This window comes from Ictalurus furcatus, chromosome 2 (genome assembly GCF_023375685.1).
Source record: "Ictalurus furcatus strain D&B chromosome 2, Billie_1.0, whole genome shotgun sequence".
NCBI lineage: Eukaryota > Metazoa > Chordata > Actinopteri > Siluriformes > Ictaluridae > Ictalurus > Ictalurus furcatus.
The window spans coordinates 7,845,730-7,861,124 of record NC_071256.1 but is presented as its reverse complement, the minus strand read 5'-3'; the positions used below and the strand labels follow the sequence as shown (position 1 = coordinate 7,861,124).

General features: G+C 41.6%; 1 protein-coding gene across 5 annotated transcripts in view; it reads left to right on the top strand.

Moving 5' to 3' along the window:
* The window catches only part of sash1a (SAM and SH3 domain containing 1a), a 90,934-nt gene that overhangs the window by 31,089 nt on the left and 44,450 nt on the right, over positions 1-15,395 (top strand). For all 5 annotated transcript variants that reach the window (XM_053646308.1, XM_053646299.1, XM_053646292.1 and 2 more), the window contains exon 2: positions 8,376-8,504. In XM_053646308.1, coding sequence (XP_053502283.1) covers positions 8,376-8,504 — 129 coding nt within the window. The remainder of the gene's footprint in view (positions 1-8,375; positions 8,505-15,395) is intronic.

Here is a 15,395-nt window from a genome sequence, read left to right as displayed (position 1 = left end):
TATGCGCAATACAACAATATCAAAGCATCATACACACTGATAGAACAGGACATTATTTTTATGAGTAGTCTAGGTGCGGTCTTGGCCAGACTGCCCTGTGCATCGTGTAAGCCTTGCAGCTTTTCCCCTGGAGGGCATGGCAGCCAGAATCTGATCAGGTCTCTCTCTAAGTGTGTGTCTGTGTCTGTGTGTGTCTGTGTGTGTCTGTGTGTGTCTGTGTGTGTCTGTGTGTGTCTGTGTGTGTCTCAGCCGCAGTGTGTATTTCTTTCAGTTGTAAAACTCCAGTTCCTTTCTGCAACACATCAGCAATGCTAAGAAGTCAAGCTGATCACACATGTTTGTGTCCTTTGCTAGTTATATCACATGGCCGTGGTGAAGATGCAGCGATATGAAGATCAGGCCACACAGGATTTCACAGAGATTTTTTTTGTGCTTTGTTTTTTGTGGAAATTTACTTGAATTGGTGAAATTGCAGTTGCACAAAATAGTTCTGCACGGTCTTTCGCAGTGATGTTTGTTGGTAAATGAGACTGTTCAGCTGTACTCGTGTTCGACGCACGTGAATCGAAGAGCGCTTTGGCTAAATGCGCGTTGTGATGACATCACATGACGTGTCTTGGCCCAAATCTGCGGAAAAACTGCGCTAAGTTTGAAAAATTGCACGCTCCTCCGAATATTTTGCTTGAGTTTGCTTGTTTTTGCGTTCATTTCTGCAATCACAAAATCGGACTAGACGATACATTTCACGTAGAGGATTCGTTGAGTCAGCAATAACTTGTACTTGTACTAAATTTCCCAGTCTTTTCTGATTACAGTTCATTCTCATTAAGTCCAAGGACCACTGCACAGACATAGCCTTTTCTCATCCTGTCTTCCTCACACACTTAATTCTTCCCATCTGGTCCTTCCTGGTTTCCTCTCCATCCTGCCCTTGCGGATGTCCCGAGGAAGACTCCTGATAAGGGTGGGAGAGCACCTCTGACCCCAGTCTGCCTCTCATGTCTCTCTCTTCCATTCTGGCTTCTCTGACTCAACCCTCAACCTTATACTTGTTGATGCATCAACATCCACTTTCGTTTCACTCTCATATGTTTGGGGTACAAACTCTCTGGAGCTGGAGCAGGTCTGCTGAATCATCATGTACACAAATTATTTTCTATGCTGAGCAGATCATGAAACAAGTAATTAAACACCCCACCCTAAACGTTATGATAGTTGTAGTTGTGATGCCACACTCATTTCAGTTATCCAGAGAGGCAGGGAATGTTTATAATGTGGTCTGTATGTTGGGCAGCCATGACTTTGTCCATGAGGGTATTTCACAGGGAAAAAACCGCAGCCTTGAAGAAGACTGCACGCTTGTCTTTTAGCTTCTTTGTTATCTAAGGTCACAGCGAGAGAGGAAAAAAGCCACATTCCATGCGGCACAGCGCGTCTTCGACATGGTTATGTATGATACTATGCATACGTATTAACATTCATTTAAGTCTGCACATTTGACAGAGCTGCAGAACTGAATCTCAGTATTGTGGAAGAAGTTCATCCAGCATGTGAAGACGTTTGATAGTGGATCATGTCCAAATTGAATAGTTCACAAGCCCTTACTGGTTACCATGTAAAAAACCAACAGTCTGTGCCAGCAGTGATTGTTGGTACGAATGAAGCCCTGCAGATTCATTCTCTCTGTTAACGGGCTGAAATCTATCGAATGCAGGCTGGACTAGAAAAATAACATTATGAGGCGTAAGACGTTCCACAGATCTTTGCCTTTTTTTGATTAGGTTGACAGAAAATAAGCTATTTACTGCTCACCATCCTAGAAGCGCTTGTTTTCTGGGCGGTCAGGAATGCTGGGTGATTTGATTATCTGGTCAGAGGGCAGGCATAAAAAGGAGAAAGGGCTTCCATGTTATTCCTCCTTTTCTCTTTTCTCCAATAGAGCTGACAATAACATGAGCAGGTTGATGCCTTCATTCCTCCGTTTTAGATTTGTTTTTGGACATGTGCAGATGTAGGTGTAAATTTTAGCTCTGGGTCATTGCCACGGTCTCCTCTTTTAACTTCCCAGGAAAAAGCCTCAGATGTAGGATTGAACAAGTCACCCTAAAGTTCTAAACACACTGTCTCCTGTCTTCGCTCTCATCCCACATGTCCACCCCCCCAGGATAAGATGAGCTCATTAGGGAGGAATAATAAAGTGACAGAGCATTCTGTTAATGCTGTTTTGCCGTTTTAAGAGCTAGGTCTGTTTTGCAGGAGGGTGTGAGCGGTGATCATCTCGGCATGCAGTGACTCGTAACTACAGGACTGGAGATGGTTCCGAAGAAATCATTAAAAAGTGCAGTGTCTCCTTTTTAAAGCTGGTTTTAAAGAGCAGTATTGGGGTTTAACATGAGCTGGAGGATTAATGCAGGGCCCAACCCTCTCTCTCCCTCTCGCTCCGTGTGTGTGTGTGTGTGTGTGTGTGTGTGTGTGCGCGCGTGTGTGTGTTAGTCACATCCTCATTGACTCAGCTGTTTTGGAAGAGTGCAAAACAATATTTTATGCTTAACTTAGATTATTATTAAGTTCATATATATATATATATATACACGCCTTTCAAAAGCATGTGTTTTGTGTTAGTACAGGGATCAGACTCACAGCTGGAAACAGTACACACACACACACTCTTGCATCATTCCCTCTGTGGAATGTCAGGTATGATAATGAGACACTGGGAGGCATGTGCAGTGCAGTTGGACTATAGTCTCTCAGAAATCACTCGACAAGTTTGTGTCATGTGTTTGGGATTGTGTGTTGATGATTAGAACGTACTTGTAAATATACTGGACAGCCTATTCGTCCCTTCTTAACACCGACATCCTGTCTGCTTGCATGTCCCATTTCTTAAGTTTTATTGCACTAACAGTTCCTAATATATAACCTACACAGGAAATTGCTTAGAGCAACATTTTACTAATTGTGAGAACTTCTCTGTCGAGAGTAAGAGGTGACTGCATTGCTATTATATGATGGGATTTCCTGAAAGATGGCAGCAAATTCATGCGTAAAACATATTGCACCGATGTAACAAAAAGTCATATTATAATTAGGGATGCGTGTTTGCCTAATTTTAATATTTGAATATTCATAACAGCTAATGAATAGAGAATAGGTTAACTGCTAGGAGAGGGAGAAAGGCATCCTAAGTGTGGTGTAATCAAGTATGTGTCTACTGCAGTTAACTGTTCCTCGCACCGTCGGGGTTGGGGGATCGAATCCCACCTCCGTCGTGAGTTTGCATGTTCTCCCCTTGCTTCAGGGGTTTTCTCTGGGTACTCTAGTTTCCTCCCTCAGTCCAAAGACATGCTTTTTAGGCTGATTGATGGTAATGTGTGTGTGTGTGTGTGTGTGTGTGTGTGCGCGTGTGTGCGCGTGTGTGCGCGTGTGTGCGCGTGTGTGCGCGTGTGTGCGCGTGTGTGCGCGTGTGTGCGCGTGTGTGTATAGTAGCTGTTTCAGCTCTAAAACCTGATCGGCTGAGCCATGTTCGAAGCCATCGCCATAATTAAATTCTGTATTAATGGGCCAGGTTTAAACCAATAAAACCATTTTATTAAGTCAGTGTTCTATCCACAGACTAGGCTAATCTTTGTGTGTTATTGTGCAAAGCAGCCAAAGCTTACTGGTGTTTAGTGTTTATTGGTGTTTATTGCACATATTATTTTTGTCATTCTTAAAGGTGCATTAGGTAAGATTTGTGGACAAAAACAGTCTCTAACGGTTAAATGAGTAGAGGTTTTTTTTTTTTGCCCGTCCCCATTTCCACCCATGTACACAAAGCTCCGCCCCCAAAATTTACCGTGATTCAACTAGAGTCAGCAAAGGCAAGGACTGTCATGACACCACTTTCAAGTGCACTCGGACATTCAACTGCTTAAAAGCCAAGTTACAGCTCTGCTCTATAGACATGTAACTTCTCATAATGATTTATGAGGATGGGGAGTTGGGGGCGTGGCTATAAAAGAACTGATCCAAATACAAATGTCCAGTATAGAGGGTATGCACGTGACGCCACGGTAGGCGGAACTCGCTGCAGTCACGCCCACTGAGTGGCAAAAAGACTGAGCGGCAGCATTAGTGTACAGCGTGAATTCCGCGAAAACACAGAAAAAAAGGCATCTAAAATGGGGAAAAGTTGTTGTGCGATCGACTGTGCTAACAGGTTCAACAAGAATCAGACCTATCTTATTACAGAGTGCCAAAAAACATTCAGTCCTTTTTAACTAAGTCGAGCAGTGTAAGTCTAAGTTCTTTTGGCATGTGGTATTCATGTACAATGATGAATAATTTGCTACATATTTCTTTTTAAACGCTGTCTATTTCCATTGATGAATAATGGTGACTCATTCATTCTCTGACTGTGTTTTACCTTCACTAATATATAACTTTAGTTATATATTAGTGGAAGCAGTGTTAAGTACAACCCAACTAGGACTAGCTAGCTTATGGGTTACCAGATAAAATTATATAATAAAATAAAAATATTTGTACATACAACCAGAATGTTTATTGGTGTTCTTGTCTCTTTAATTTCTCCAACAAATCCATCCTTGAAGTAGGAACAAGCATCAAGACTTTTGTATGACTTTAGGCTTCAGGTACATATAATTGTCAGAAAACTGAAGTCCATGGACCACAGGTTCTTGAGCAAGTTGTTAATGTCACTGTCGAGTCCAACTGCCTTTAATTTAACCTGATAATCGTTAGTTATACTAGAGTTTTCGCAGCTTCTCCTATTAAAACCAGCCATTTTGCTTGGATGCTTTGCCGCTCAGTCCGGCCAAGGGGGCGTGTTCTGGCGGGAAAGTGGTGTCAATGCACACCCTCTATTCTGGACCTAAAAGCAGATTTTCAAACTGGGATTTTTTCTGCTACATAATACATCTGTTCTCAGACAGTGGCTTAAAGGTGCAATAGTTGATTTTGTTTATTCCTTACTTAATAACCTGGAAGATGAGTATAACATAATAACAGTGGATTAAGCCGAGGCCTTATTAAAGGTGTGTCAGTAACACGTTTCAGGTCTGGGATGCTTGTCTGTGTGTGAATGCGAATCCTGTCAGTCATTTTATAGACACTCTACAGGATACCGTAGATCCTGGGGGGCGGAGTTTCATGGATATGAATACACCTTTACACTATTATTTGACACATAATTTGTGCTAGTAAGAAATAAAACTATTGACTGTTTCACCTTTAAATGAAAAAAAAACTGAGGCTTGGAATTAGAACTGGCATCCACTGTTTGTTTATTTAGGAGTTTTCTCCTCAGTTAGCCTGTTTGAAGCCCATTTTAGGCTGAAAAGATTTGTGAATATCCGCACTGTGCTGCCTTTGTCAGTCCCTGCCAGGCTTCTGCTCTGTCCTTCCAGCTAAATTCTGGCTCTAGTCTCATATCCAGGTCAGGAGAATGTTACTGCACCCCTTGTTTTTAAAGAGTCAGTGCACAGTGGATGACTTGCGTCCGCTTGCTAACCCCCCCGGGTTTGGATGTGCAACGTGTTTGTTTTCCTAGTCTTTGAGAATGAGAGAGAGAGAAGGTTCCTCTCTGTCAGAACATGAGTTATCTTTCTGATGGAGCTGAGAGAACATGCTCTTTGTGTTGTTCTCTGGTGATTGAGGTCTTCACTGCATCTTGGAGTAGTTGATGATTAGTTTTTTGTGTGAGAGGAATTTAAAACACTGAAACACTGATATCATATTTGTGCTGAATAGTTGCTGAGTCCCTGAACTGTTCGGTGTGTGTGTGTGTGTGTGTGTGTGTGTGTGTGTGTGTGTGTGTACGCAAGCAGATTGGAATGTAGGCCTTGGAATTTCTCTGTGCACGGCCTGCTCCTCTGGGAATCTCAATCATCTAGTGCAGTATGCTTGGAGAATTGGAGAGTGGGCTGGGAATCCGTGGAAGTGTGAGAATAAAACTTGGTGTTGATATGGGGATGACTTGCTTGTTTTGTAAAATGGATTTCCAGTGTGCTCACGACGTTCTCAAGTGTTGATCATATTTGGTTTGAACATCAATGCTAAACAATAGCTTGAGTAAAAGATTACTCAGAACCATCCAAAAAACGAATGAAGGTGCTTCTGTGTTTCCTTTATAGCGAATTTAACGTCAGCTGCCTCCCCACATTGTATCTCAACATTTTTTCCCCAAATGTATACGTCATCAATTTCTGTAACTAAATCACAACAAGCTGGTTCATGCTTAGCTTAGCATTTATAATTCATGTTCTGAAAGTAATGGTGCAATGCAGGTAGACAATACTGTGCTAACAAAAGCGACCCACCCATTCACAATGATTCAATATCCAAGCATTATTGCACCATATCTCTGCCTCCCATCTTAAAACTGTAAATCTGTAAAGAGTTCAGGATACGTGCTTTGTGACGAGGTGTGTGAGGCCCTCGGTTTCCTACCCCAGACCCATACACACAATGACAGGATGTGTGTGTTTGGCCAAGCCATTGCCGGGCAGGAAGAAGGCATTTCTTTTTGACTGCGGCGTGCGAAAGGCTTTAAAGGGTATCGGGAATGAGCAGGGGGTCTGAGCCAGCTCAGGGAAAGGTCTCAGTTGAGAAACTTGATGTTTGTACATACAAGCGTGTGGATTTCACTTCACACAGCTGGATCTGTTAATCAGATTTTGAACGAAAGTGACATCAGATGTCCGCTTTATTACAGGCTTTTCAGTTGTATTTCAGTATGAGGTTTGAGTCATGAGGTTGTGGTGTAACACACACACACACACACACACACGTACACATGTACACCCTGATCTACTGGCTGAGGTCATAGGCAGGCAGCACCATAGATGAATGTATGTGCTCACACACCCTGACAGCTGTAGGGGTCAGAAGGGGCCACTGTGTTCTTTATGTGTGTGCCTGCTTTTGAATTTGGAGATGAATCTGGCTTTGTGGAGAAGAGAATGCCACTGTTCATGACTCAAAAACTGCCTTCAGTGCTTTAATTAAAACCACGCTAAGAGCATGATGACACTGTTATGCGGATAAACGGTGATGGAGCCGTGTCACTCCATGCAGAGACAAGCACATGTACAGTAAGATACAGCTGAATTCTTTTTGAGGCGTGAAAAAACAACAACGAGAGGAACGTCAACAGCCTATGTGTAATTAGCTGAATCAGTTACTCCACAGCAGCAGGAATGTGCACTGTTATGCTTTAATGAAGCGTTTTCAAAGGCGTCTTTGTGCGCACATGTGTGTGATGCTTTGTATGTGACATAAAATGATTTACTCTGCACATGCTGGTCATGAGCTGAATTAACATCATATGTCTGAGACACCTAAATGTGTGATATGACTGCGCAGTGACGTGTGTGGAACTCACCCAGCGTCCCATCAGCCACCGCACCATGTCTCATTCACCTGTTTCACGTTTAGTTCATTGGCACTGGTGTGTATATGTCACGTTCAGCACTGCACTGTTGTCTTGTCTGTTCTGCCCCAATGTATCACGTTATGCTCGTCTTTGATCCGTGTAAGTTTTGTGTTCTGCTTTGTTTGTTTTTATAAAAAAATTTCACTTACATTCTGCAATTGCATCCACCTCTATATTCTGAATAGTTTTTCAATCTGATACTGAATGATAACACTCAAAGTAACACTCAGAGTAAAATACTGCTGAACTTTATCATAAAAATAAACAGTACTGACGGTGACGTGAGTGTGTATGTGATTGTGCCCTGCGATGGATTGGAACCCCGACCAGGGTGTACCCCGCCCTGTGCCCCATGCTCCCTGGGACAGGCGCCAGGTTCCCCGTGACCTTGTAGGATAAGCGGTATAGAAAATGGATGGATGGATGGATGGAACTATTAATAAATATTAAAGTAAATAAAAGATATCCATCCAAACTGAACCAAAAAATAACACTCCAAATAACAAATAAAAATAGAGACGTCCGAAATGAATAAAAAAACACTTCAAATAACACAACAAAATTGGTCAATGTCAGTTTTTATTTCATCTCTAGAGGCCGCTCTTGTACTGTATAATGACGGCGGACCCTTCTCAGCCGCTCCCGCAACAGACGCAAAACTATCGTTGTGGACTTTCCCCCGATAACCAATAGTCCCAGAAATCGGTTATCTGTGCCGATTGATCAGCAAAACCAATCACTTGATGGACCTCTACTTAAGACACACTTCAGCATCATTTCTGGCATATCCACATGTCTCCAGTTTCTTATTCCTCTATTACCTTTGTGACGTACATGAACTTTGCTGATGTTTGACCCTACTGTCATCTAATCAGAGATGTCCCTATTTCTTTGTGTGTGTGTGTGTGTGTGTGTGTGTGTATGTATGTGTGAGCAGGATGGCTCTCTGGGTAACATCGATGATCTAGCGCAGGAATACTCTGAATATTACAACACATGCTTCAGTGACGTCAGCGAGCGCATGGAGGAGCTACGCAAGCGTCGCATCTCCCAGGAACTAGAAATGGTGAGTTCACTCCTGCCCGACCCAGTCAGCAGTGAATTATTTTTTTTTTTATCAGTGAGGAATAAATAAATATTTTTGGTCTGATTTTATAGAACAGATGGCGCTTAATGATGTACGACCAGTGCATCGACTGTGAAAGCCAGAAGTGTGTATATCTGTAATCCATTAACACGATCAAACACATAGCGCGTAACCTTTACTACTGATAAGTGTGGTTGTGCTTTTCTGCATTTCTAATGAAAACTTAGTTAGTTAGTTAACTGTTAAGTCAAGCGTAATCACCGTGCCGAATTCTTGCTTAAAGTGTTAAAATGCTGTACAGCACATCTAGTGAAAATGATAATCAACCATTATTCATCTGATCCATCTGATCCATCTGACCAGGGTTCCCAAGCCTCCTGAATTGTCCTAATTAACTTCAGTCTCCTAAACTGGAAAAATATCCCTTCGCTGAGATTTTTTTTGTCAGGTTAACATGATAAATAACATAAATCTAAACATTTCAACATCTGACACAACTTCCAAAAGTTTCAAAACACTAAAGACCTGTCAGATATTGTGCCTGATGGCTTTAGTAGTCTCTCTTTTTTGCTTGAATGTATATAAGAGATTGGCTACTCCAGTGTCCAGGGTTGCAAGATCAAAACCATAATATGCATTTGAATCGCTTTCTTTTAAATACCATGCATGTGAATTCTGACATCTAAATATACACTCAGCACCAACTTTATTAGGAACACCTGCTCATTCCTGCAATTATCCAATCAGCCAATCATGTGCTGGCAGCGCAGTGCATAAAATAATGCAAATGCAGGTCAAGAGCGTCAGTTAATGTTCACATGAAGCAAAAGAATGGGGAAAGATGTGATCTTTGACAGTGGGATGGTTGTTGGTGCCACATGGGCTGGTTTGAGTATTTCAGTAACTGCTGATCTCCTGAGATTTTCACACACAACAGACTCTAGTGTTTACACAGAATGGTGGCAAAAACGTCAAGTGAGCTGCAGTTCTGTGGGCAGAAATGCCTTGTTGTTGAGACGGGTCAGAGGAGAATGGTGTGACTGGTTTGAGATGTTCGGAGGAAGGAATACAGTAACTCAAGTATGCTCAAAAATGAGCAGAAAAGCACCTCAGAATACACAGCATGTCAGACCTTGAGGTGAATGAGCTACAACAGCAGAAGACCACATCAGATTTCACTCCTGTCAGCCAAGAAGAAGAATATGAGGCTATCATGGACACAGACTCACACAAACTGAACAGATGAAGACTGGAAAAACATTGTCCTGTCTGATAAATCTTGATTTTGGTGTAATATGCATCAGCAGCATGAATCCATGCCACCCAAACCCATGTCAACACTTCAGGCTGGTGGTAGTGACGTAATGGTGTGGGGAATGTTTTCCTGCCACATTTTGGTCTCCTTAATACCAGTTGAGCATTGTTTGAGTAGTGTAGTATGTATGTTCCTAATAAAGTGGCAAGTGACTGTATATAACCTGTGTACACACTATGTTTGCCATTTTCTAATGATGAATAATGTGTTATACATGTATGTATGTGTTAGCATTGCCTGGCATCTTAATAGCAATTTTGGCCCAAGTCTGGCCCGCTTAAGCATAGCTTCATGGAAATGACAGGAAACCACTCAGAAACTTTCCACCAGTTTATATTTATTTATTTATTTATTTCCACAAAATGGATTCTGCAGACCATATAATCACATGTCAGAGACATTCTCTCCAAAAACATGAGCTGTCAGCACATTTCGTCCTGCCTTGTTCTCTTTGCCTCTCTGTTGGTTTGTGTCCATGAGGAGAAGGCCTCCAGCATGGCTTTTCTCTGCTTGTGTTGCCTTTTTTGTTTGTGAAGACACCAGGCCTTTTCCCTCTAAAAACACCTGTTTCTTCCACTTTCCAAAACAGGACAAGTAGGAGAATGAGTCTTGCGTGCGATTTTGAACACACTAGCTGCATGGCTCGCTTAGTGGAAAAAAAAACATGAAATGAAAGTGAGAAAAAACATTGTAGCACTTCTGCTCAGGTGGTGGAGAGCCAGCTGTTGGCTTTCTCATGAAACATGTTTTCTTTTGCTTTTGGAAACCTCAGTGGAGGTTGGAGGTTGGAAACGAAAGGGGACGGTGCTACATTGCCCTCCACTAATATTGGCACCCTTGGTAAATATGAGCAAAGAATGCTGTGAACAATTGTCCTAATTGTTTAACCTTTTGATCTTTTGTTTAAAAAATTCACAAAAATACTCTGCTCTCATGGATAACAAACAATTACAAACACAACACAGGTTTATCAAAAAAAATCATTGTTAAATATGGTGTGCAAAAATTATTGGCACCCTTTTAGTCAATACTTTGTGCTACCTCCCTTTGCCAAGATAACAGCTCTGAGTCTTCTCCTGTAATGCCTGATGAGGTTGGAGAATACATGGCAAGGGGTCTGAGACCATTCCTCCATACAGAATCTCTCCAGATCCTTCAGATTTCGAGGTCCACTCTGGTGGACTCTCCTCTTCAGTTCACTACAGAGGTTTTCAATGGGTTTCGTGTCAGGGGACTAGGATGACAATGGCAGGACCTTGATTTTGTGGTCAGTAAACCATTTTTGTGTTGATTTTGATTTATGTTTTGGATCATTGTCCTGCTGGAAGATCCAACCACAGCCCATTTTAAGCTTTCTGGCAGAGACGGTCAGATTTTCATTTAATATCTGTTGATATTTGAAGGAGTCCATGATGCCATGTATCCTAACAAAATATCCAGGTCCTCTGGCAGAAAACCAGCCCCAAAACATTAAAGATCCACCACCATATTTAACCGTGGGCATGAGGTACTTTTCCATATGGCTACCTCTTTGTGCGCCAAAACCACCTCTGGTGTTTATTGCCAAAAAGCTCTATTTTGGTTTCATCTGACCATAGAACCCGATCCCATTTGAAGTTCCAGTAGTGTCTGGCAAACTGAAGACGCTTGAGTTTGTTTTTGGATGAGAGTAGAGGGTTTTTTCTTGAAACCCTTCCAAACAACTTGTGGTGATGTAGGAGACTCCTGATTGTAGTTTAGGAGACTTTCTGACCCCAAGACACAACTAACTTCTGCAGTTCTCCATCTGTGATCCTTGGAGATTTTTTGGCCACTCAAGTCATCCTCTTCACAGTGCGTTGAGGTAATATAGACACACATCCGATTCCTGGTTGATTCATAACATTGACTGGAACTTCTTAATTATTACCCTGATGGTGGAAATGAGCATTTGCAATGCTTGTGCTATTTTCTTATAGACACTTCCCATTTTGTGAAGTTCAACAACTTTTTGCTGCACATCACAGCTATATTCGTTGGTCTTACCCATTGTTATGAATGACTAAGGAAATTTGGCCTATGTATTACCTCATATTTATAACCCTGTGAAACAGGAAGTCATGGTTGAACAATTTCCTGTTCCTAGTCACTCGGGTGTACTTAAAAAAAAAAAAGTCAAATATCAGTGGGAATATACTTCAAATACATTTTTCTCATATGAATTCATAGGTGTGCCAATAATTGTTGCACACCTATATTTAACACAGTTTTTTTTTTTTTTTTGGATAAACCTGTGTTGTGTTTGCAATTGTTTGATATCCATGAGAGCAGAGTATTTTTGTGAATTACATTTTTTTGAACAAAAGATCAAAGGGTTAAACAATAAAGACATTTTTTCACAGCCAAGGGTGCCAATATTACTGGAGGGCACTATATATACAGGTGTGAACATGGCTAAATCTTTTTTGCAACCTCATATGGAGGCGTTCTGGGACTCGCGTAACTAAATTACATTTGGAAATGCCTTGTTGATGAGAGAAGTCAGAGGAGAATGGCGAGACTGACAGGAAGGCTACAATAACTCGAATAACCACTCTTTACAAGCATGGTGAGCAGAAAAGTATCACATCACTTTAAAACTTGAGGTGGATATGCTACAGCAGCAGAAGTCCATATTGGGTTCTGATCCTCTCCGATAAGAACAGGAATCTGAGGCTACAGTGGGCACAGGCTCACTCAAACTGGACAGATGAAGATAGAATAAAATGTCACCTGGTCTGATGACTCTCGATTTTAGCTCTAACAGATAGTTAGAGCAGTACCATCAGCAGCAGCAACAGCATAAATAAATTCATTCAACCAACTGTCAGCAGGTTAGGCTGGTGGTGGTGGTGTAATGGTGTGCGGAATGTTTTCTTGGCACACATTGGAACCCTAAATGGCATACCTTAATAACTTATTACCGTTTGAATGACCTGAGCCATGACCGTTTCATGCGGAAATGACACCCGGTGGCTAAACATAAACACTTTGTTTGTTTTTGTTTTGGTATTTGGTAGTATTTTCAGGTTTGGTTTTTGAAGTGGCATCAGGTTGATTTTGCCACCATCCCTACTGTCGAATGCAATTACAAGTGGTCAGTGAAGACGTATTCGAGACACAGGGAAGTACAGTGTGTGAACAGCTATCTGTCTCAGCTGTCCACTTGTGAGAGGATCTCCCAAAACAGATGTTAATACCAAGTCTGAATAGGGCCATTCTCTTAGAAATCTACCTCTGCTACATTAGCACTGACGATAGGGCTGTTGGTAATGTCTTATGATTGGACTCTGATCTTTGGGTAGCACTTTTGTTATCCATGCTGACTCATTTAAAAAGAGTTTCCCATTTAATAATGGAAATTTAAGCTGACAGGCCACGAACAGGCAGAAATCATTTACTCTCCCCAAGACATGATAGCTGTGTGGTGTGTGGGTTTGTCTTTTCCCAGCGTTTTTAAGACCCTGTAAAGAACTCTCTGAAGGTTATGCAGAGATGCTTCACCCACAGGAATTGTTTTTTTTCAGACCTAGATTAAGCCTGCTTATAGAATAAGAGTGAATTGTAATGCACAGTGTAGCTTCAGGCATTAGCTTCAGATCCAGAGAATCAGCTTGTGCCTTCCTCCAGATTTATTTGAGCTTAGGAATGATTTGGTGCACCTCCTTTTGATTTGCACTTCATAACTGCAGACTTTATAGCTTTAAAGGTTATTATATAAACCAGACACGCAAATCAATGTGTATTTTTACTTTAATTGATGTAGCTGAGACATTTATGTGCCACTGATGGCATGACACTTTCTTTTTTTACCTTCATTGTTATAGAAATGAGAGTAAGGAAAGAAACATGTTGTCTCGGTGCTTGTGGCTGCCAGCCAGCCTTACATGCAACTCCCTGTAGGCCCATAGCAGGTGATTATCTTGGTGCTGATTGGCTGTGTAAATGCCAGCCTAATGGGCTGATATTTCTTCCTCCTCTCCAAGACATGACTTTTCCGTGACCTTTCAAAGGCTCCTCACATCTGCATCTCCAGAAGGTGATCTCTCTTCTCATGTTTCCCCTTTGTCACCCCCCCACAACATTGTCGTTCTCATATTCGTAAAACATCCAGGAAACCTACCCCAGCCCATGAGGCATGTAAAGCCCTGAGCTTCACAGTTTGAGAGAGAAGGGGTTAAAGGTTATTTCACTATAAATGGAGACGGCAATAAATCCCATCGGCACAGCGTCAAAGGAGACGGGGTCTATTCATTTGGTAGCTAAACACAGAGCTACAGAGCTAGGAGAATAAAATCCTCTCACACAATGTCTTCATTATGGCATGTGTGTAAAAAGCAGGGTAAAGGCTGACCACTAGAATTCCAGCATTGCGTGTGGACTATGTAGGAGAAAAGTCCAAATGTTGCTTGCACCACTCGTCTGCTTTCAGTTCTCCTTTCAAGCTTTCTGGTACTGTCAAAAAGGCACTTTCCCATGCACAAGACACACACACACACACACACACACACACACACACGTTCTGATTCAGTTTGTTTCAATTTCTGAGAAATTGATGGGGCAGAGAGTTTGATACAGAAAGTTGAACCAGCTGATCTCGTGTAAGACACATCCAAGATGCCTCATCCACCCAAACCCGAAACCTGCTAAGTTATTTCTTATTGTAAGAATTATCTGACCTCCTACTAGAAAAAAAAAACAAACTCCCCTCTCAACTTGGAATTCCCAGTGAGAAGTTCAGATATGTCTACTCAACCCTGAGTTCAGTAAGTGATGTCAAATCAAAATTACTGCTCACAGCATCAACAGTAAAAGAAGTAGTACTTCTTTACCTTTAAATGAGTTATTCTGTACATTCAGTCAGCATACATATATTATCTTGGTAAATAATATATGATTACACTGATTATAACACTGATTATAAAGTTCACTGTTTTGAGGAGGAAAGTATCCATCACTCATCACAGACAGCTGGATAGCTTGTTGCAAACACAAGAACACTGAGGCATCCCTCGACTGCACGGCGGTCGAAAATGCCTTTGATTCCGACTTCCTACTTCTGAGTGTAGCGTTAATCCCCATCACACACCATTACTGAAAGCACACAAGCTGCATTCTATAATTATATCTATTGAACATCCTTATAGTTGAAGCATGATTTTTCTCACTTTATGTACATCTGGAAGATTAAAAGCGACATTCACCAGGTGGCACATCAGAACCGAAACATACCTGTCCATCAGGCATCTAAGTCGAACTTCAATCGCATTGACAAGCTCTGTTTGTCTGTAAAACTTTGTTGTCATTGTGATTGTTGTCATGAACTGCGGCTCAAATCAAAATCTCTGACCTTACATTTGAAAATGTATTGACTAATCTGGAAAATTCAGAAGTCTGCTACGCAAAACAGACCTTCGGGAGGTTCGAAGGCTATGTGAGAGGTTTTCATAAAGCAAACACTAACTAACAGGAAAACCGGATAACGTTGGTACTCGGTAACGTTCTAGAATAGTACACAAGTATGAGATTTACTTCTA